The sequence below is a fragment of the Bufo gargarizans genome, chromosome 7, assembly GCF_014858855.1.
Source record: "Bufo gargarizans isolate SCDJY-AF-19 chromosome 7, ASM1485885v1, whole genome shotgun sequence".
NCBI classification, from domain to species: domain Eukaryota; kingdom Metazoa; phylum Chordata; class Amphibia; order Anura; family Bufonidae; genus Bufo; species Bufo gargarizans.
In genome coordinates this window covers 55351909-55375170 of record NC_058086.1, presented here as the reverse complement: position 1 = coordinate 55375170, position 23262 = coordinate 55351909, and the positions used below count along the sequence as shown (strand labels likewise).

Here is a 23262-nt window from a genome sequence, read left to right as displayed (position 1 = left end):
GATACAGGATGTCGGGCGCATGCGCAGTGCGGCGAAAGTAAGACGGCGCGTAGTACGCGCGGCAGCCGGGACCGCGCTCCTGCCGCCCTTTACTGCGCATGCGGCCGTTGAGCGCGGTCCCGGAATCGGATTTCGGCTGTCAGTCACAGAGGCAGGGGGCGGGGAGAGGGCCATGTAAGACGCCGAGGCCGCTGCCCCCGTGACTTCAAGCCTGACTTGAAGCACGGGGCAGCAGCTGAATATAACATCGATTTCTGACTGAGCATACATGCTGCAAAACTAACAAAAAGTGCATCAGGAAACGACTATACAGCACTATAAGGTACTGTAAACAGCTTAATAGGCGATTTTTGGGTGACAGGTTCCCTTTAAGTCAATGTAATGTGAATAAAGGGGCGTGTCTCTTCTACCATGACTCAGGGAAGAGAGAAGATGCTTTCATGAAACCACCTAGTGTGTCTGGTCTCATTATAAAGCAGTATGGTGTACATATACTAATACTTCTCAGTGATTTGGCACCACACAAAGAAGGAGAGCGCATGAATTGTGCTGACACAGCAACAGGAAGTGCTACTTACAGGATGGAAAAAAAACAGGTCAGGAGAGTCCATATAGAAAAAGCATGGGGAAGATGTACGTGAGGTAAGCAACTACATGAGCAGACCTGTTAAAAACCCACATTTTCTTTATTTTAATTTTATTGAAAAATCTACATTTTGTATAAATGCAAATAAATATTTAACGTAGAAAACAGATTTGTGATAGATATGCCTTGTAATGGATTTCTTGAAAGACAATGCAAGCAGCATGTGGAGTCACAAGTCACCTCCTCTGCATCTAGTACATGAGAATACCTGGTGGTCAGGAGACGGGCCGTCCCTCACCCTGTGCTAAAGCAGCAGGGATCATGAGCTTGGCATAAGGCCTCCTGCACTATTTGGAGGGTTACAAATTGGGAGAATGACATATTTAAAGGGAACATCCACTTTTGCACAACTTATTTAAACCAAATATTAACAAACTGAATATATCTGGAAGCTTTATGCGTCACTTATGGGTGAAACCCGAAAAATTTGCATATCATGCAAAGTTCATTTATTTCAGTAATGCAACTTAAAAGGTAAAACTAATATTTGAGATATTTCAGGCCTTTATTTGTTATAATTTGGATGATTATGGCTTACAGCTTATGAAACCCCAAAGTCACAATCTCAGGTCCCCCTTTGCTCAGGGGGTATGGATTAATTAGCTGACTAGAGGGTGACACTTTGAGCCTAGAATATTGAACCTTTTCACAAAATTCTAATTTTAAGTTGCATTACTGAAATAAATAAACTTTTGCACAATATTCTAATTTTTCGAGTTTCACCTGTATCTGTCTACATGACATCCACGTACAAAATCAAAAAAACGACATTCCTGTTACAAGAGAGCATCACATTCTGGCAGATCACCATGGGATGGGCTGATACTGATAGGGAAAGATATCAGTGACCCCCCCAAATGTGAGGCTCTGGCTAAGGACTCGTGCACACGGCCGTGTTTTACTATCCACACATTTGCGGATACAGGCAGAATTCGTGCTGCCATGCACTCTATTTTTAACTCCTGCAGAAATGTTCTATTCTTGCCTATTTTGCAGACAAGGATGTTGTATTATTTTGCGAGGCTGGGGAACGGACTTAAGGCTGTGTGCTGTCCGCATTTTTGTGGCCCCATTGAGCTGAATGGGTCCACATTTAGTCCGCAAAAAACGCGGATCAGATGCGGACCAAAACTACAGCCGTGTGCATGAGCCCTTATAAACGGGGTTCTTTAGTGATGTGCCTAATGGGCAACCCTTTTTGTAAGGGCAGCAATATGTACAGTGCTCTCTTTTGTGGTGTTCCAAAAAAAAAAAAAAAGACATTTAACCTTTATGCAAATGAGGGGTGCAGCCAGCACTGAAAAGCTGAGGTGCACTGATGGGCTAGGCCCCTCCCCTTGGTGCACTGAAGCCCTAATTTGCATAAATAATAAAGGGGGTCATTTATTAAACTGAAATATGCCTATATTAGGTGTATTTCAGGTGCAGATTGCGGCGCAACAGCTAGTTGAGCCGCAATCTGTAACTTCTCCCTGCTCATGCCAGGAATAAAAAAGGGAGTGTCGAGGGGAAGGGAATGCGCCAGTAGGCCCGTCTCATTTACCATTTTCTACGCCTGTTTCAGCCATAGAAAAAGGTCTAAATGTAAGACAGCAAGGGAGCTGTCTTACATTTAGAACTGGCGGAGGATCCACCGAAGCTATGTGGAGGCCGGCACCAGCTTTAGGGGTTCATTAAAGGGAACCTGTCACCGGGATTTTGTGTATAGAGCTGAGGACATGGGTTGCTAGATGGCCGATAGCACATCCGCAATATCCAGTCTCCATAGCTCTGTGTGCTTTTATTGTGTAAAAAAAAAAACGATTTGATGCATATGCAAATTAACCTGAGAGGAGTCCTGTATGCGAGATGAGTCAGGGACAGGACTCATCTCAGGTTAATTTGCATACATATCAAATCTTCTTTTTTTTTTAAACAATAAAAGCACACAGAGCTATGGGGACTGGGTATTGCGGATGTGCTAGCGGCCGTCTAGCAACCCATGTCTTCAGCTCTATACCTAAAATCCCGATGACAGGTTCCCTTTAAGACCTGCGTCTAAAACGCCAATAAGCGTGCCCCCAAATTATTTTCTCTGGAACACCACAAGTGATTTTCACAAGACGGCAGATACTGACTCGTCTCCAAGCCTTGCCTTTTACAATTACATTATTATCTGGTTGCTTATGGGCAACGTTCTCAACAATTGAAGAAAGCTTCACATCCTATATAAATGAACAATAAAAAAAAAATATATTCATGATATAAACCGATGGGTTGCAAGCCATGACTTTCCAGCTGTTGGGAATCTACAATCCCCATCATTCCCAAACAGCCTGCATGAGAGTTGTAGTTTGCAGACGTTTGGAATAAACTGGACTCTACTGTAAATAGCTGTTGTATAAAAAAAAAATGTTATATACAAAATGCTGACACAAAATGGTTTCACCTATAATTAGAGTTCTGACTGTCTTCTGTATTTGCATTCTTGCAACAAATAGCGATGGCTGCCGCCCCTTTACCACCTTTTCGGTTAAAAATTACACACGTGTTATCAACAGGATAAGCGCCAAGGCTGTTCGATCCACGGGAGTACGCGTTACAGCCAGTCAGGGTCCAGCCATCGTCACAAGACACTGTCACCTGAAATGGCAAAAAGTTTTTTTTCACATGCGGTGTAATAGCAGCTTATGACCACTAGGAGGCTAATCAGTTGTCACTAATGAAGGTGACCCGATAAACAGTCTGTACCAATCACAAGGACTTGATACTGCAAAGCGGTAGGATTTGGACACATAGTAGGGCTCAAGCACAGACACACAGTGCTGCCAGACTAATGGTTGTTCATCTTAAAGAAGTCATCCCACAAAAAATATTACTATGCCATGAACAGGGCATTTCAAATGAAGTATTATTGCAATATAAATGCAATAAAATATTGCTGTTTTTTTATGTACATTACATTTTCCTCTTTGGTAGCGCCCCCTGGTGTTTATGCTTCTGGTCCACCTTCTCTTGTATTCAGTGGTGGACTGACATGCTCAGTAGCTTTTCTGCTCCCTTACCCTCCCCTCAGTGCCAGCGGCTAACCTCTTGGTTTTTTTTAATCCCTGTGCCATGTTATCTCTGGCATCTGTAGAAAAGTCTTGTCTTCTCAGTGTATGAATTCTTATATCTAAGAAACTGCTTGGATATAGCAAGTTACCAACGATCCATCTGGACTATGCAGTCACCTATGGTCTGAAGGTTTTTTTTTTAATCAGTTCTCATTCCATTAAAGGGGTTGTCCCACAAACAAAAAATCTACATTTTTCAAACCAGCACCTGGATCTGAATACTTTTGTAATTGGATCTAATTAAACATTTAGTATAGCCACTGAGTTATTCAATAAAATGTATCAGTATAGCGCCACCTGCTGTTTGTTCTTTTCCTTTCTCTGTCCACCTAGCTGAGGTGGTCACAAATGCCCAGTAAGTTCCGTCTTTCAACTGTCACCAGCTGTATCTACTGTTAGAAGGTGTGACAGTTCCAGGGAGAGAGCTGCAGCGGAATAGACACATCCCCTGAGAAAGGACATGCCCCCGAGCTGCAGCAGAATGGACATCCCCCGAGCTGCCAGCTTCAAAGTAATCTAGCTGAGCAATCGGATGAATGGGAAGATCTCTCAATCCAAGTGAGATGCATGGCTGGTTTTAGCTTTGTTAGAAATAGATTGTCATGTACTGTATGATGCACTGGCGCAACTATAGCGGTCGCAGTCACGACCGGGCCCCTTGTCAGTGGTGCTGTATATTTCCCTTTATAAGATGCACTGCATCTTATAAAGGGAATACTAGTGAGCGCTTCCATAACGGAAGTGCTCACTAGTCTGCAGGAGGAGGGGGACATAAGTACTGTGAGCGCTGTACAGTACTTACCCCTCCTCCTGCTCGCTCTTCCCGGGGCCCGCGCTGCTGTGTCCTGGCTACCTGCAGCATCAGGGACGTACAGAGCGAACACTCTGACCTGACGCTGCAGGAGATCAGGTGACTGCAGCGCGGGCCCTGATAAGAGATGAGAACCGGGGAGACAGCCTGACCAGGAGAGGAGCGGCACAGCAGGAGAGGTAAGTTTGTTTATTTTATAGTCTGATATGGGGGTCTAAAGGGTCTGATTGGAGGTATGAAGGGTCTTATTAGGGGTCTAAAAGGTCTGACTGGGGTCTAGAGAGGTCTAATGGGGAGTCTGGAGAGGTCTAATGGGGGTCTGATTGGGGGTCTGGAGGTCTAATGGGGTTCCGATTGGGGGTCAGATACGGGGGTTTAGAGGTCAAAGGGGGGTCTGGTCTGAGGTCTAATGGGGGTCTGGAGGTCTAATGAGGGTCTTATCTGAGGTCTGATATTGGGGCAGGGTCTGACATGGAGGTCTAATGGGGGGTCTGATATGGGGTCTGACAGAGGTCTAAAGGGGATCTGGTCTGAGATGGGGTGGGTCTCATCTGAGGTTTGATATGGGGGTCTGCTCTGTTTCTGCAGTATAGTTTTTTTTGGGGGGGGGCAGGATGATGGAAAAGTAGAAAAGTAAGATGTCTGTTTGTTAAACTCTGCAGAGACGAGGCGCAGCTGAAAGAAGTCACCATGGTGGTCTAGTCTGAAGGAGAAGATGAGGAAAGAAAACACTTGCACCAGGGCCCATGAGCCTTTAGCTACGCCCCTGATACGATGTATATATTCGAGAACTGTGAAAACAACGAGATGACCTTGCTATGATGTAAATGGTCCCGCTAAATAGACCTTCCAATATATATATATATATATATAGAAAGAGAGAGAGATTTAGAGTCTATGGCCCACCTTATCTGTGAAGCCCACAGGAGAATGTTCCTTCACTTTGCAGGAGATGCTTGGAGCATGACAACACAAGGCATGAGAGGTGATCTCACTTTTCCCAATGCATGCAGGGTCTCTGTCTCCGGTGTTGTGCACGGGCCTCACATGATCACTGAAATGGCCACTTAGAGAATGGGAACTGCAACCTGAGAAACGGAGAAGAAAAGGTACCTTGTGATATGCAAAACAACGGATACGTATGACCATATATTGCACAGTGATGATAAGAACATACCGGTCAGAACATGGTCCTCCTGTGTGCAACCGGCAGCGGACATTGTGTTTGCATCGTCGGGGGAGCTGGCATTAACACTGCAGCTTGCTTTTGGCCAAACGCAACATCTAGCAATCGCATAGACTCCTTCTCCACCAAAGGCATTGTGTGCGGTGCAGATTTTTTTACCGTCCTTATCCTGTTGGATAAAGATTATTAATAATTGCAACCTATCTGCAAGGTTTGTTTAGAAATGGTGCCATTTTATCATCCGTACCACATGGACCATAGCTCCTATGATGACCTAAGTTCGGTTCAATAGAAGAGCAGCGTATAGGAGGTCTTAAAGGGCATCTGTCAGCAGATTTGTTCCTATGAAACTGGCCGACCAGCTGAAGGCATCTGTGTTGGTCCCATGTTCATATGTGTCCGCATTGCTGAGAAAAATGAGACTCTAGGAGCAACAGGGGCGTTGTCATTACACCAAGAGGCTCTGCTTTCTCTGCAGCTGCTGCGCCCTCTACACTTTGATTGACATAGAAGACATCAGGGGCAGGCATGGTCACATTTACACTGCTTGGTCCTGTTAATAAAAGGGTGCAGCAGTTGCAGAGAGAGCAGAGCCTCTAGGTGTAATGGTAACGCCCCCGTTGCTCCTAGAGGATCATTTGCATATATAAAAACACTATTTTTCTCAGCAATGCGGGCACATATGAACATGGGACCAACACGGGTGCCTTCAGCTGCCAAGTGCACATGTAACAGGTCAGCCAGTGTCATAGGTACAAATCTGCTGACAGATGCCCTTTAATTATAATAAGTCCATATGGCAGCCATATGAATCAGTCCGAACAAATGCCGAGCCCAACCTGTATTGCGTTGTCTGGATTTTGTGTACCTACCTCCACCCGTTCCCCTTTTCTTTTGCCATTTGTAGAAAAACTGGAGCAGCTGAACATTTCCTCACTTCCGGTGCACTGCACTACGGCGGTTGCTGTACGGGCAAAGCCAGATGGTTTTGACCAAACTGTCCGACATAGAAGCTGCTCATCTATGAGAAGAAATAGGAACACGTTGGAATATGCTCATGAGATTAGATAAACATGGCTGCCCCAATCTAGAAGGACTCTTGCCCGTGGGCTGTGTCCGATATGGCACCACAGCCTCAATCATTTAATTAGGGCTGAAGTTTAATACCAAACACATCCCATGGACAAGAGTGGCCCTGTTTCAGGAAGACAGCAGCCATGGCGTCTTCTTATGTGACAGACCTTTGGGCACCATCGTCGGTGTACCTGCTACCTCTGCACCTCCTATAGCTACTCTCCTGTTACAGAATATTGGAAATTACCTTAAGGGTCCATTCACACGTCCGTTTTTTCTTTCCTGATCTGTTCCGTTTTTTGCGGAACAGATCAGGACCAGATCTGGACCCATTCATTTTCAATGGGTCCTGGAAAAAATCGGACAGCACAATGTGTGCTGTCCGTTTCCGTTGTTCCGTTCCGCATGTCCGTTTAAATATAAAACATGTCCTATTCTTTTCCGCAAAATTCGGATCCTGGTACAATACAAAGTCAATGGATCCGCAAAAAACGGAAGACATTCGGATGTCATTCCGTATGTCATCCGTTTTATGCGGAATCCGTTCCTGGAAACACATAACAAATGTTATTTATTTATTTATTTTTTTCAATTTTTTTTCAAAGAAATCCAAACAACTTTATTTGATTATTGAAATTTATACATGTTTCCGTTTTTTGCGGATCCGCAAAAAACGGATGACATACGGATGACATACGGAAACATTTTCAGGAACAACGGATCCGCAAAAAACGGACCGAAAATCAGGATATAGGAAAATACTGACGTGTGAATGTAGCCTAACATTAAAGCACATCTAAATGTATCTGTGGCCACAACACTCCTTGTTTTACCTCTATGTTTTCCTTTAACGTCACTTAAAGGGGTTTTCCAGTTTGCATAAAAAATCTTTAAAATAATCATTTATGAAGGTGACTGTATTTTGGAATGTATTTCTTTTACCTTTCTTGCTTCTATCTTCCATTCTGGGCTGTGGTCATGATCATGCCTATGCAGCTCTTTCTTATTTCCTGTGATGTCATGTCCACGGGCGGGGCAGTGATAGGGGTGTGTCTATATAACTAGCTGGGTGGGAGGAGCTATACACTAGCTGGGCGTTGACAGGGGAGTGTCTATGTAACTAGCTGGGTGGGAGGAGCTATACACTAGCTGGGCGTTGATAGGCGAGTGTCTATGTAACTAGCTGGGTGGGAGGAGCTATAAACAAGCTGGGCGGGGCTGGAGCTGTGGCAGAGGAAGGAGAAGTGCATCATGGGTTTGGTTGGATGCAGCAACAGGAAGTGTTACTTTATAGGATGGAAACAAACCAGAGGGATTGGTTTACATGGTCAGGAGAGTCCAAATTGAAAAAAGATGAATGGGGAAGATGTACATGAGGTGAGCAACAGCATGAGCTTATCTACCAACAACCGTAGTAATTCCAGAAAACCCCTTTAAGCTGCTGACCTCATGTCGCTGGGTCCATAAGTTACAGCAGTCATAGACGCTTCATATCAGTACATCTGATCCCTCCTGTTAGATTTTAATGCAGTGTCTGATATATAGCAGGCCGGGAATAAAAAAACGATGACACTCATCTAAGCTATAACATCCCATTCCCAAATCCATAGCACATTAATTCATAAATTAATCGCTATAGTGCACGTGGTCGGTAACTTGCCATTAACGAGTTTTGCAGGTAATCCAGCCACCCTGTTAGGGGTGATGAGCCGCTGGTCGTCAGGGAACCAGGCTTCGTTAATAGTGTTCTTGGTAGAAAAGTGAATGAGCCTCTGCCTCAGTTCTGTCACCGTTAGGTCTGGCTTTCCGTTCAGGATCATTGCTGCAATACCTGAAAGAGAAGCATCGAAACGCCGGTCAGTGACATCCAGGTACTACAATGGACGTGCAGAGATGGTCAGTGGGTGCCCAGGGAAAGGTGTGTGGTGGAGTGCCAAGTGGATAGGGACGATAGAGGTCAGGGCCCAAAAAGGATCCTAAACATCTTGTACAGGGACCATTACATGTAACCCAGAAGTGGGACAAGAGCCATGCTATAATAATGCTCAGTGGGACATAGGCCCCTTTCACACGGGCGAGTTTTCCGTGCGGGTGCGATCCGTGCGGCGAACGTATGGCACCCGCACTAAATCCTGACCCATTCATTTCTATGGGGCTGTGCACATGAGCGATGTTTTTAACGCATCACTTGTGCGTTCAGTTGAAATCGCAGCATGCTCTATATTTTCCGATTTTGACGTGACGCAGGCCCCATAGAAGTGAATGGGGTGTGTGAAAATCGGATGGCATCCGCAAGCAAGTACGGATGCCGTGCGATTTGCACGCATGGTTGCTAGGAGACCATCGGGATGGAGACCCGATCATTATTATTTTCCCTTATAACATGGTTATAAGGGAAAATAATAGCATTCTGAATACAGAATGCATAGTAAACCAGCGCTAGAGGGGTTAAAAAAAATAAAAAATAATTTAACTCACCTTAGTCCACTTGCTCGCGAAGCTGGCATCTCCTTGTGTCTCCGCTGCTGATGAACAGGACCTGGGGTGAGCTACTCCATTAAATAGAGCTTAAGGACCTTTGATGACGTCACTCCGGTCATCACATGATCTTTTACCATGGTGAATCACCATGGTAAAAGATCATGTGACGTACCATGTGATGACCGGAGTGACGTCATCGAAGGTCCTTAACCTGTATTTAATAGAGCAGCTCACCCCAGGTCCTGTTCATCAGCAGCGGAGACACAAGGAGATGCCGGGCTTCGCGATCAAGTGGACTAAGGTGAGTTAAATTTTTTTTTTTTTTTTTTAACCCCTCTAGCGCTGGTTTACTATGCATTCTGTATTCAGAATGCTATTATTTTCCCTTATAACCATGTTATAAGGGAAAATAATACAATCTTCAGAACATCAATCCCAAGCCCGAACTTCTATGAAGAAGTTCGGGTTTGGGTACCAAACATGCGCGATTTTTCTCACGCGAGTGCAACGCATGACAATGTTTTGCACTTGCGCAGAAAAAATCGCGCATTTTTCCGCAACGCACCCGGCTCTTATCCGGGCAAAAAAACTCACGCCCGTGTGAAAGAGGCCATACTCTTTCTAAAAAAATTATCTTAGGCAGGGTACTGAGTCTTCTTAAAGAGTCCTGTATGGAGACTTTTTGGCATTGCTTCATGGGAAACGAATAAGCAGAGAGGTATCTCCCAAGAAAGAGAACCATCTTCTCTATTGGAAGTGGCCTCCTATGAGTCAAAATCCAACTTCCCAACAAGCCTTGGGATTTCAGACATGAATATAGCCAGACCAGATATCCATAGACAGCTGTTTCAGGGGTGCTTGCCTCTCATCAGTAGGGAGTAGGATTCTGGCTGGCTCAGCGTGATGCCTTGGAAGCGGCTTAGGCAGGGTGTTGGATCACCTTAAACAATAAACCAGTCCTGTGTGGAGACTTACTGGAAGTACTCCAGGGTATGGAGACTTATTTGCAATGCTCCATGAAAAACTAATATGGAAAGAGGTCTCCAAGACATCGCACTAAGCCAGCCAGAATCCCACTCGGTACTGACGAGGGGAAAGCATCCCCTGAAACGGCTGTCTACAGATGGATATCTGACTTGGTGATATTCCCTTGTCAAATCCCCAAGGCTAGTTTGAAAGTTGGATCTTGACTCATAGGGGTCCACTTCCAAAAGGTGGCACTTGTGAGATGGTTCTCTTTCATGGGAGATACCTCTTTACATATAAAAAATTATCTGATCCATAATGTACAACTCATTGTCTTTTGTAATAGAAGACCTCCATACCTGCCACGTGTGCGGCTGCTTGAGAAGTTCCGCTCTTGGATGTAAAGCAAGTACTGCAGTCACTGGATGCACCAACGATATCATCTCCAGGAGCAAACATATCAACACAATTGCCAAAATTAGTGCCAAGAGCTCCCATTGTTACCGGTTGGTCTTCATAGTTGGTGGCTCCAACCGTAATAACCTGTAAATGGAATTGATACAATATATCATATTATTCTTTAATTGTACAGTTATATTCTACTCAGAAAGTGTGTATCATATAATCCTACATCTTCTCTGTTGAACTGAATGGATCATGGCCTAAAGCTGTTTTCCCAATAGTCAACATAGTGATGGCCCATCCCATAAGAATAGTCGAGATCCACAGACAAACATATAATGGGTATGTACAGTTTTAGTATAGGGGTGTCAGGGGTGTCAAATGAGCTGTCTATGGACTTCTAGCGGGCACAAGGCCTCTCAGTGAAGTGTAGCCAGTGACCACATCTACACAAGGGGCATTTTCATTTCAACCCCTCAATTTGGGGAGGATGCTATAGCGTTATTAGTTCATTTTGTAGATGCCAAAGCTTAAAGGAATCTGTCTGGTGATGATAAATTAATGTCCAAGTTTTTAACACATGTTGCTTTCAGGTCCGACATGTCGGTGACAGCTCTGTTTTTCTAATACAGAGCTCCTAAACCACTGCATGGATATTGAGTATTGAGATATTGAAAATATTCTGGCAGCTTGTAGCTGCCACTAGGGGAGGTTAGGAGCATAATGCACACGCTAAGCTCTGAAGCTCCCTCTAGTGGTGGCAGCCATAATCTAATCATTTATGTCTTTGCATTGGATTTAGACCTCTAAATCAAAAACTGTAGCTTTGACCACTACACAGAGATACTAACCTCTGGTTCTGAAGCTGGTGAATACAGACAAGCATCGTCCTTGTAATTTCCAGCGGCGGCAATGATTATAACCCCAGATTTAATAAGCATCCGACTGGCCATATTGAGTGTTTGGCTGTACCCTCCAACAAAGGGAATGAGAATAATCAGGGGGCTGTATGGCTTCTCATTCAGTGTTTTCTTTATATACTCCAGACCTGTAAGAAATAGACAAGGGATGAGATAAAAATAAGGGTCTGCCACTGTTGTCCATGGGCTGTGCCCGATTCACTCGAATGGACTTAGCTGCAATATCAGACACAGCCCACTGGACGAGGGTGGCGCTGTTTGCGGCATTAGAAAAGCAGACACATGTTGCCATTAGTCAAGGGAGGCATGTTGAGCCTTTTAATTCCTTGATGGAATAAAGGGGGGGGGGGGGGTTGAAGGCCATGTTTGGTGTATGTGTCGGGAAGGCTCCAAGGGTGTACACAGAACATATCCATAGGGCTTCATCGGCTCACCATATGCCAAGACTGAAGAGAGTGCCCTTTTCCATGCAGAGACATTCATTAAACGTATACCGTGTGGTATAGGCTTTTGTCCTACAATGGGGACTGTGAGCCTATACAGTAAGAGCCTTGCTTTGGAGGTATACAGAGGGAAATGCACCTTAGATGTGGTGTGAACAGAGCTGAACACTGGACTACATACCCATCAGGCTTCCACTCACTGTCCCTTTACCCTGACAGTTCAATACTCGTAGGCTGCGCAGATTTACACCTTTAGCCACACCAGCATCTCTTCCATTCAGTACACCAGCCAAGTGGGTGCCATGGCTCTCACATTTACTGGCCTACAGGAAACAGGAGGAAAAAAAGTAATTGTATAGAAATATCTAAGCTTTACATATTTTCAATAACTGGCTCTTTCGCCGAAGATATTGGCGGGGGTCCAAGCAGTTATTAGGCACCACCGCCGTGTGCGATCGCTATGTGCAGACTATAACAAACCTGCCGATAGAACCTGGTCCCATCTTCCTCAGGAACATTCTCAAATTCTGTAACGTGAACCTTCCCTTCAATTTCCCTATGGTTGCTCTGTATACTGGTGTCTAAGAGATACACCTCCACCGACTCCCCTGTGTCTAAAGAGAAGGTATAAAAAAAATAACATATACATTATAAAGGAACGGAAAATAATTGAAAAAGCAGACAATGGCGTGTGTGTTAATGCATCTAGTCAAAAGAGTCCGAATAAAAAATAAAAAAAAATTCCATGGAGACTTTCAGGCTAAGTTCACACATTTTAGATTTTTTGGTGAATCAGAGCACAGTACAGTAAAATACCCATCTTTGGGATTTTCCAATCCTCATCTACACCCTTCGGATTTGCCAATGTGGATTAGATTATTCGCAAATATTTTGTATTAACGTTAATGGAATTTAAATGGGCAATTGAATCCACTTGAGTCCTAAGTGGGTTTGGACGTTCCCCAGTGGGGCTTACATGCCCTGGATTTACTAACTACAGTGTTGGTAAGTATGACCACCCATTAGTGATAAGTTGGTTAAAAATACTGACACCATCGTTTTACCACCATGGAAGAAGTAAGCCCTGCCCCATAGAGGACACTTATGTTTTGGGCTATCCTCGGTCTTCTCAGTGATAATTCTTTACTAATATCATTGAAGCCAAGTTGGTTTGCACAGTAATAAAAGTGAACATAGACGTAATGCAAACATAGAGAATGATAAAATCCTACTTGGCGGGTTGAAGTGGTTGGCTACATGCGGAGCGGGCACAATCCTGTCCAGGTTCCAGGGCACACTCTGGCCAAATACATAGGCGTCCTCCTCGATGTAATCTACATGTGGCAGCTTCAGGGCCTGAAGAGGGAAAGAAATAGGTTACGTGACTGTAAATCTTCCCAATATTATTAACCCCCTGGCACCATAAATCATTTTCATCTTTATCTTTTCTTTTCCTCCACGTCATAATAATTTAATATTTAATATTTCACACAATGTATTGAGAAGCTGACAAAAAACAATTACGGTAAATTATTAGTGGTGTGGCATTGTGAAAAAAAATTCCACCATCATTTTATGGGTTTTGTATTTACGGCATTCACTGGATGGTAAACATGAGACATTACCTTTATTCTGTCAGTACGTTTACAGCTATAACAAATTTATATATATTTTTTTATCTTTCAATACTTAAAAATTAAAATTATAAAAATTAAAAAATAACCTTTTTTTATGTCTCCATTTACGGAGCTTTTTGAGGACTCAGTCTTTTTGTGGGGCAGTCTATATTTTTATTAATATCATTTTTTATCACATATTTATTACATTTTTTGTTTGTTTGAGGCAACGCAACAAAAAAGATAAAAAACTGCAATTCAGGCACTTAGATTTTTTTTTTCCTGTTACAACTTTCTGCATATGGGATAAATACTTTTATATTTTAATTATTATCATTATTATTATTATTATTATTATTATTATTAATTATTTAATAATACCAGTGATGTTTTTTTTTTATTTTTTATGTGTAAAAGGGTATGATTTCAATTTAAAATTCTTTAGTTTTTAAAATTCTTTTGTATTTTTTTTTAACTTTATTTTATTTTTTGCTTTATTTTTAGCCCCCCAAGGGAAGTAACACATTTAATATGATCATAAGATCGCTTATACCATAGACTGCAATCAAATATTGAAGTCTATGGTAAAATTAATTAAAGGGGGTTTGCACCTTTTCGATATTGATGAACTATCTTGAGGATAGGTCATCAATATCAGAACGTTGCGGTGTAACACCTGGCACCCCCACCAATCAGCTGTTTGTGGCTGTACACATAAGGGCTCAGGCCTGAAAACAGCAGGTGCGCAATATATAGGCATCGGCCATGTGCACAAAGTATCACGGATGCGGGCCCATCAAGGACCCATTCAAGTTGAATGGGTCTGCATCTGTCACACGGATGATGCCCGTGCATTGGGGACCACAAATTGCGGCCCCCAATGCACAGAACGGCAGTCACACTTCGGAGCTGGAAGCACAAGGCTCCATCCAGTGTGTAGTGGCGTGCTAGGGTACTGCAACTCCCATTTTTTTTAAGTTTTTCTAAACCACAAATACTTATTGAAGAGATGAATATCTGCCACTTACCATCTCCAGGAGATCACCGCTCATCTTTATGACAAACCCTCGAAACAGTTCATGGAAAATATAGACAATTTTTGTCAGGTAGCCATGTTTTGCCGCTCTGGTCTGCAGCCGATGGATCACTCTTTCTGTCTGGGACCTGTGAACATTTTCTTTTAAAACCACCACGTACTGGCCGGACAATCTCCAGGCATCCTATTAAAAAAACATTCTCTGGTCATTCTATAGGAATAGGCACAGAAGACAAGTAGCAAGAAAAGAAGAGGTACATAATAGCATATATATAAAAGCACCAGGGGCGTAGCTATAGGGGGTGCAGAGGTAGCAGTCGCTACCGGGCCCAGGAGCCTGAGGGGCCCAAAGACCCTTGTGCCGCATAAGAAGACAGTGGTATTATAGAAAGTGTATGTAGGTTACACCTCTAGCTGGACAGAAGGGGTTAGGTTAAGAATTTGGTATGGAGGGGGGGGGGGGTGCAGTTTCAATTTTTGCCTCATGCAGCACGAAGGTTTGAGGGAAGGGGGGCCCAAGCTGAACTCTTGCACCAGGGCCCATAAGCCTTTAGCTACGCCCCTGAAAAGCGCCAAACTAAAGTCGCAAATATCGCATGTGACAACTCTGTACTAAAATTTGTGACCATTGTTCAATCATCCATCAAGTCTGAAAAGTGGCGAGAGAAATGTGCACGGTCTCCAAGGACACAGTGTTAAATCAAGTGAAAATGTTCAAACTTTTGGCCAGTTTTATGCATGCTCGCAGCAGGTGTAGATCAGATTTTAAGGTCTACATGCCTACAGCCGGCAAAATACTTTATTCTAATTGCCATTTTACCGATTTGCGTCAAAAACCATGACAAAACTGCTTTGTGCAATGATTCCTGACCCCAAGACTCAAAAGGCTTGTCCAACGGCCCACAGAAATTTCAGTAATAGCTCCTTAAAGGGGTTAGCCCATCTCACACTTTGGTGGCATATGTCCAGGATTGGTGCAGGTCCCATCTCTGGGAACAGGGCCCCAAGAGCGAAGGAGAGCGTACTGCGCACATGCGACATGCTCTCCATTCACCTCTATGGGCGTTCCAAAAAGAGCCGAGCAAGCAGACTCGGCTATTTCTAGGACCTCCTATACAAGTGAATAGAGAACACACCACGCTAGCGTGGCCACCTCTCCATTCACCTCTATAAGAGTACAGGAAATAGCCGAGCCGGCGCTCAGTTATTTTCAGCACTCCCATAGAAGTGAATGGAGGGTGGCCGTGCTTGCGCTGTGTGCCCTCGTTCACTTTGAAGACCCTGTTCCACAGGCGGGACCCTCACCTATTGGACATTGGGTCAACCCCTTTAACTGCTAAAACATTAAAAAGCACTTACCTGTTCACCAGTTCTCAGTTTTGGCACCAAGGGCCAGGCCCTGCTGTTTCCAGTCCCCTGTGGACCTGTCTCATCTGTCATAACGTGCACCACTGCAGCCATTCAATGGCCTCAACGGTCACGTGCCACTTGGGGACAAGTCAGGGGCGTAGATAAGGGGGGGATAGGGGGGTTCAAACCCCCCCCAGAGTGTCTGTCCCAGTGTCCTCCTAACCTGCAACGCCCGCCTGCCAGCCCCGCACTAAACTAATAACTATGACACAAAGACGACACATACAGAGTCCACCCCCACTGCTCCTGTGCTCCGCCTCAGTGACTCCGTCTCCCGGCGGCCGGCCACGTAACGTCACTCACTCCGACGTCACGTGCCTGCTCCGCCTTCATTAATAAAGTGGGAGGAGCATGCGCCTGCGGCGTGACGTAGTGAGTGACGTCACGTTATGCTGCCGCCGGCCGCCTAGTTTTAGTGTTTGAAGAGCGGGAGCCAGCCTGCCTGCCCGCCCACTCGCCCAGTGCCCATGCCCAGGCAGTGAATGGAGGAGGTGATCTGATGATGTGATGTCTTTTGTGCACACTCAGTACTGTCTGTGAAATGAAAAACTGATTTAATTGTGATGTGAATAGTGAATACTATCTGGAGTCCTATGTACTACTACTATCTAATAATCATCTATCACTAACTTACTGGACTGGACTGTCAGGAGTCCTGACAGTCCCAGTAAGTTAGTGATAGATTATTAGATAGTAGTAGTACATATACTTTGCACAAGTAGCTCACTTAGTCACTTACACTCCAGACTGAGTCCACAGTCACACATGCTGCAGCATTTGTGACTGTGGAGTGACAGCTATGGCAGGCATGATGACACATCACATGCTAGCTTACTCTAAGTTGTAATTAATTTCCATAAGAAATTGTGTTTGTTTCTCTATTGTTGAGGAGAGAGTGTAAGAGACTAGAAAAATTTAATCAAAGCCCCCCCTCCAAAAGGCTACAGTGTAAATACATATTTTTTAGTCCAGCTCCAGCCCCCAGACCCTTATGAATTAACTTCTATGAGGGAACTGGCCACCATGCTATATATATTCTGAACTGTATTGGGCCAAATTCACAAGACTGAAGAAATAAAAAGAATTGCCCATGGCAGCCAATGAGATTCCATGTGTCAATTTTTAAGAGAACCTAAGAATACAGAAGCAAAGATCTAAGTGATTGATATGTGCAACAATTACAGTTTTTCTTGCTCCAGTCCAGGTGATTTGGGCCCACTTTCGTTTATTTTAAATAGACTTTTGGTTGGTGTCTGCTGCATATTTTTACTAAGTATTTTTTGAAAATACTCAATGAAAATGTGCAGTGGGTAGGTACCAATTACGAGTCTTTTTAAAACATGTTTCTTCCATATGGTGTCAAACAACTAAATCGGTATTGCTCAAGGTAAAGGATTGGTTTAGGAATGATATGGCAGTTTTTTGGTTTTTTTCAAACCCTGGTGTGTCTGCTAGATAAAGTCTTACAATTTGAGAAAGCTGAACCCCCCCCAGGAAAAATAATTATCTACGGCCCTGGGACAAGTCACTGAGGGCGGTGATGTGAATAACTTACATTTCGGTGGGGGTCAGACAACTCCTTTTCGGAACATTGTGGTTTGATAACGGTTATTGTAGGACCTGCTGAACAATCTTCAGATGGATCTCTGCTCATTCTGGGCTTAGGAGTCCAGTGGGCGGTATTTTCAGTGATTGACAGCTATCTTTTTATGCATTTTCATACAGTGCATGCTGTCAATTAGTGAATAGGGCCTCCCACAATCCCACATTGACCCCGAACTATACATTGGTATTCATCAACCACATTCTGATACCTAGACTCATGCTTTCCACCACTGCAGCCCCATTGGTAGCATTGGCTGACATTATATTTTTCAGTCTTGATAATATGCAGTTTTACCATCAAAACACACAGGTTCAGGTCCAGGAAGTGTCCATATGGCCTTCTTGGTCAAGTAATCAAACTAGAGCAACCAAAATAATTTTTATTTGTAAAAAATGTGGTCGTCGGCAGAACCTATGGAAATGTACAATTTCAATACAACGCTCTAAACATGTAATAAACATTCTATAGCCTTTAGCTTATTTGAAGACCTTAAAGGAACCCTTACTGCTCCTTTATTTGCATCACTGCTCCCGACGACGGCCAAGACCAAACATGGTCGACAACCGATGAGATCCGTTATCATGGAGATCTCTAGTCCCATGTATATGTAAGTAGCATGGCGTGGCACTCTCGTCCTGGTTTGTGTGGGTGCTGGGGTTGTGGGTTCCTAGCCCTCAATAGTATCAACATAAAAACTTCAGCACTCCAGTGAATGCGGTGGTATCAAGGTGTATTTTTTATTTTTCTTATGCAAGGCAACTCAAAGTGAAAGTATGACGTTTCGATCAATTCTGCCCTTTTTCAAACACAAGTTGCCAGTAGAGAATTAGGAGAAATCATGAAGGATGTGTTGAGCTGTTAGACATGTAGTTCCATGCATAGTTATGGGGGTTTATTGAGGTCGTCCTCTTTAAATGACTTATTCCACCAAATATAGGAAAACTACAAATATAAAACGTAGAACTTACCTTATTGCTCCAGAGGAAAACCCCTGGAGTTGTCTTCTTCTCCGTTTCGACATGGGCATCTTCTTCCAGGGCAAGGCTGAGGACCATTTCTTCTCCGTAATCGCCCTCGTCAGCTGCCGTCCGGACCGGACCGAGCAACAAACAGCAAGTATAAACCAAGATGGGGGCACTGAGGATCATGGTGGGACCCTGGACAAGAACAACTGGTACAAATAAAAAATAAAAAAATCCAAAACTTTTCAGGTGGAAAGAAGGAAACAGTGCCAATGCGATGCTAGTAAATTCTCAAATAAAAAAAAAAGGACTCACAAAGTTTGCAGTCTGCAACCTGTTTTTTTTGGGTGGGGAGAAGCAGAATCACACCACCTCTTGTCTCATCGGATGATCCAGTCCGGTTACTGATTACCTGGTTTAGCTGAACCTCATTCGTAGAGTCAAATTACAAAAGAGACAGCTTGTATGTTTAGGGATGATTGCCACCCCCTCATAGGAAGAGGCACAGGACTGTGCATGCAGTGCCCCTCCACTCCCACCAAAATTCATGTACAAACACAAGCTAGATGCCTGTACGTGACAGCTCACTCCCACACACAGAACCCCTGCCCTCTGATACTGCTGGAGCTTCTTCCCCCCACATTTTGGGCACTGCAAGCGATGTGTCTCTGTTCCCTGCCCCCTTTAAATTCAATCTCCAATTATCTTCCTTGCCCACCGCTCATCATTTGTGCTATTTTAGGAATCATTTTGCATATCCTCCGGAGCTAGTTTTCTAAGCCTTTGCCTTTGATCTCTAAATCTCAGCAAAATGTTCATGTTTTTCAGCTCTAGATGATTTATTAATCGCACTAAATTCTCGCTGTCCCCTCGAATGCTTCTTAAAGGCACGTTCAAAGATACCAGAACTGAACATCAGAAATTATGTTTATTAGAAATGAGAAAATTGATTAAAAAAATTAGGAAATGTATCAAATTTTTTCTAAAAGTTTAGATTCTACCGAATCTGTATTTTGTGTGATTTGTTTCAGTTCAAGAGGGGGAGGGGGGGGGGGGAGAGCAGGATAGGGAGAAAACGTATTTGTATCTGAATCAAATCAAAAAGTCAATTTGAACTCATCAGACCCAAATCAAATTTTATAAAATTTGCTCATCTACAATTATTATTATTATTATTTTCATGTATTTTTTTAAACCCTACTTCTTATTCTTTTATGCCTCATTCACACTTCAGTGTTTGGTCAGTTATTTCCATCAGTGATTTTAAGCCAAAACTGGGTGTAGCTCTAAACACAGAACAGGTGCAGATCTTTACCTTATGGCCTCTTTCAGACGTGCGTTGCGGGAACACACGCGATTTTTACGCGCAAGTGCAAAACATTGTAATGCGTTTTGCACTCTCGTGAGAAAAATCGCGCATGTTTAGTACCCAAACCCGAACTTTTTCACAGAAGTTCGGGCTTGGGATCGGTGTTCTGTAGATTGTATTATTTTCCCTTATAACATGGTTATAAGGGAAGATAATAGCATTCTGACTACAGAATGCATAGTACATTTAACTCACCTTAATCCACTTGCTCGCGTAGCCGGCATCTCCTTCTGTCTTCATCTTAGCTCTGTGCAGGAACAGGACCTGTGGTGACATCACTCAGGTCATCACATGATCCATCACCATGGTAAAAGATCATGTGATGGATCATGTGATGACTGAAGTGACGTCACCACAGGTCCTGTTACTGCACACAGCTAAGATAAAGACAGAAGAGATGCCGGCTACGCGAGCAAGTGGACTAAGGTGAGTTAAATTATTTATTTTATTTTTAACCCCTCCAGCGCTATTTTACTATGCATTCTGTATTCAGAATGCTATTATTTTCCCTTATAACCATGTTATAAGGGAAAATAATAATGATCGGGTCCCCATCCCGATCGTCTCCTAGCAACCGTGCGAGAAAATCGCACCGCATCTGCACTTGCTTGCGGATGCTTGCAATTTTCACGCAACCCCATTCATTTATATAGGGGTTGCGTTACGTGAAAAACACACAAAATAGAGCATGCTGCGATTTTCACGCAACGCACAAGTGATGCGTGAAAATCACCGCTCATGTGCACAGCCCCATAGAAATGAATGGGTCGGGATTCAGTGCGGGTGCAATGCGTTCAACTCACGCATCGCATCCGTGCGGAATACTCGCCCGTGTGAAAGAGTCAGTGGAGGCTCCGATCCTGGTTTTGGCTCACAATCACTGACCGGACCACTGACGTGTGAATGAGACTTTGGATTTAGCTCCTTCATTATATGTCATTTGTAAATATTTGACCACTAGTTGGCACTGTTCACTTGATATGGATTATTATTATTTTTTTTTTTTTAACACTAAACAAAATGGTAGTTTCGTTATACACAAAAATGTACATCTAAAGGGATCAATAGCAATTTATTTTATTAAAAAGTACTATTCTAAATGATATTGAAGGGTGTCTACATCTGCATTGGAGGGTCCATTAGGCCTCAGCCAAAAAAAGATAAAAAAATAAAACTGCTGCACTATATTGGGCACGGTGACGCAAAAACCGTAACGCAAAACCCAATAGACCTCATGGAGTCTGTCAAGCGCTGTTGCCGCCCACCGCCTGATTAAATCCAGCATTTACATACATTTGTGTTGCTCTGCTTCTGCAGTGGAGCAGAACAATGACAATGATAAGCGTGGCCGTAGAGCTGATATGAATGAGCCCTAAAATGATGAACTGAATCAGGGACAGTTGTCTCATAGAGAGTGTAAGGCCCTTGTGAACTGGGACTGATGTGAATGGGGACAATCCCTGTACGGCACTGCAGAATATGCTGGCACTATACAAGCCATGGAAAATAACCTACCCTGTCAGACTGGTGTCTTTTACCTGTATTATAAGGTCCTTTTACACAGACTGATAAAAGCTCATTCCCGATAATTGTTCTGTGTAAAAGGTGCCTGCAGGGACGGACTGCCCATAGACTCTACAGGGAAATTTCCCGGTGCGCCGATGCCCAGGGGGCCACCTGAGCCCTCCTTACTGTCGCTGGATTAGTACATAATGATCTGATTCTCTCAGCAGTAATTAATGCTAGGAGCATCAAGTACTCATGTTCCCGGCCCGCGGCTGCAGATTCCCCCCCTGAATTCAATTGTATGGCTGTCCTCAGGACAATGATACAGTTGGCACCTACTAATGTATTGTGATTCTGCATATTGCTTCCGTTAAGAGCTGGATTAATCTTTCCATCACAGCAAGTCATTTCCCTGTACATTGGATGGGGGATAATCCTGACCACTGGGACACAAACCGATCATGAGTATAAACGGAGTACTGATCCACCATGGCTTCATTAAAATCTATGGGTCTGCAGAAGATAGCCGAGTACAGCATTTTTCAATGACACTGTACAGCAGATAGATATTTTATTTATTAAAGGGCATCTGTCAGCAGTTTTGTACCTATGACACTGGCTGACCTGTTACATGTGCGCTTGGCAGCTGAAGGCATCTGTGTTGGTCCCATGTTCATATGTGCCCGCATTGCTGAGAAAAATGATGGTTTAATATATGCAAATGAGCCTCTAGGAGCAACGAGGGCGTTACCATTACACCTAGAGGCTCTGCTCTCTCTGAACTTTGATTGACAGGACCAAGTGTTATGACGTTAACACTGCTTGGCCCTGTCAATTAAAGTGCAGATGGTGCGGCAGTTGCAGAGAGAGCAGAGCCTCTAGGTGTAATGACAACGCCCCGTTGCTCCTAGAGGCTCATTTGCATTTATAAAAGCATCATTTTTCTCAGCAATGCGGGCACATATGAACATGGGACCAACACAGATGCCTTCAGCTGCCAAGTGCACATGTAACAGGCCAGTCAGTTTCATAGGTCCACAGGATGAGGATGTGTCTGATCGGCAGGGGTTCCACGACTGCCACTCCATTCAGTTCCATGGGGCTGCAAGAGATCGCCGAGCGCTTGTACTCTGCTGTCTCCTACAGTAGATAGAGTTAAATGGAGCAGCGGCCATGCATGCACATTAAAACGGCGAGTATGGACCCTGGTTCTCATCAGTGTTGGGGGCCCCATCTCTCAGATCCCCGCTGATCAGGCACATCACTATCTGTAAATAGGGGATACCTTTTCTTAATGGGACAGCCCCTTTAAGTAATATAAATGATTAGAGGTCACCTTTAATTTGGGCAACATGTCACTGTTTCTATGTATACTTGGCTCTATAAATTCCACTGCACATTCCACTGTTTTCCTCTCAAACCATGTTTTACTGAAAACACCATAGGGATTCCATCATGGAGCAGAAATGTTTATACCAAAATAATAGCCATGTTTGCTCTTTATTCCGCCTTTTCTCAATATTCCTTTTACCGTCACCATTGCCTAACAAGACATTAATTTTCTGCTTAAAACACCAATACAACATCGTCATCCATTACACAATATGTGCCCGTCTCTGTGCCACCCTCCCTGTAACACCCTGTTTGTCCTGAAGAGGGCGCACTATATTATGTTTTACTGTTTGTGGAGACTTGTAGGACAAGTCATTTTAAGGCCTCATGCACAACGGATC

General features: G+C 43.7%; 1 protein-coding gene across 3 annotated transcripts; it reads right to left on the bottom strand.

Annotated features, from left to right (window-relative positions):
- Positions 1-1251: 1251 nt before the first annotated feature.
- Positions 1252-19179, bottom strand: PCSK9 (proprotein convertase subtilisin/kexin type 9). 3 transcript variants are annotated; one of them, XR_006390873.1, is made up of 13 exons: positions 18661-18961; positions 14669-14860; positions 13257-13380; positions 12505-12638; positions 12206-12347; positions 11513-11709; positions 10619-10802; positions 8473-8643; positions 6611-6759; positions 5730-5907; positions 5459-5640; positions 2678-3268; positions 1252-2330 (listed from the first exon to the last, which is right to left on the bottom strand). XR_006390873.1 is itself a non-coding variant. In XM_044301293.1 (13 exons), the coding sequence occupies exons 2-13, from the start codon at positions 18838-18840 to the stop codon at positions 3071-3073; spliced, it is 2031 nt and encodes a 676-aa protein (XP_044157228.1). In that variant the 5' UTR covers positions 18841-18863; positions 18970-19179; the 3' UTR covers positions 2616-3070. The 3 variants fall into 3 exon arrangements, 2 of the variants coding, with proteins under 2 accessions (XP_044157228.1, XP_044157227.1); XM_044301293.1 differs by lacking the exon at positions 1252-2330 and adding an exon at positions 18970-19179 and having other exon boundaries at positions 2616-3268; positions 18661-18863; XM_044301292.1 differs by lacking the exon at positions 1252-2330 and having other exon boundaries at positions 2616-3268.
- Between the last annotated feature and the right edge of the window lie 4083 nt (positions 19180-23262).

Excerpts from the sequence above, each read along its gene's own strand:
- PCSK9 (XM_044301293.1), bottom strand. The coding sequence starts at position 18,840 with ATGATCCTCAGTGCCCCCATCTTGGTTTATACTTGCTGTTTGTTGCTC. Across the intron at positions 12,348-12,504 it reads GGACCAGGTTCTATCGGCAG|GCCAGTAAATGTGAGAGCCA; the intron begins GTTTGTTATAGT and ends TGTTTCCTGTAG. Across the intron at positions 5,908-6,610 it reads GAAAAGGGGAACGGGTGGAG|GATAAGGACGGTAAAAAAAT; the intron begins GTAGGTACACAA and ends TTTATCCAACAG.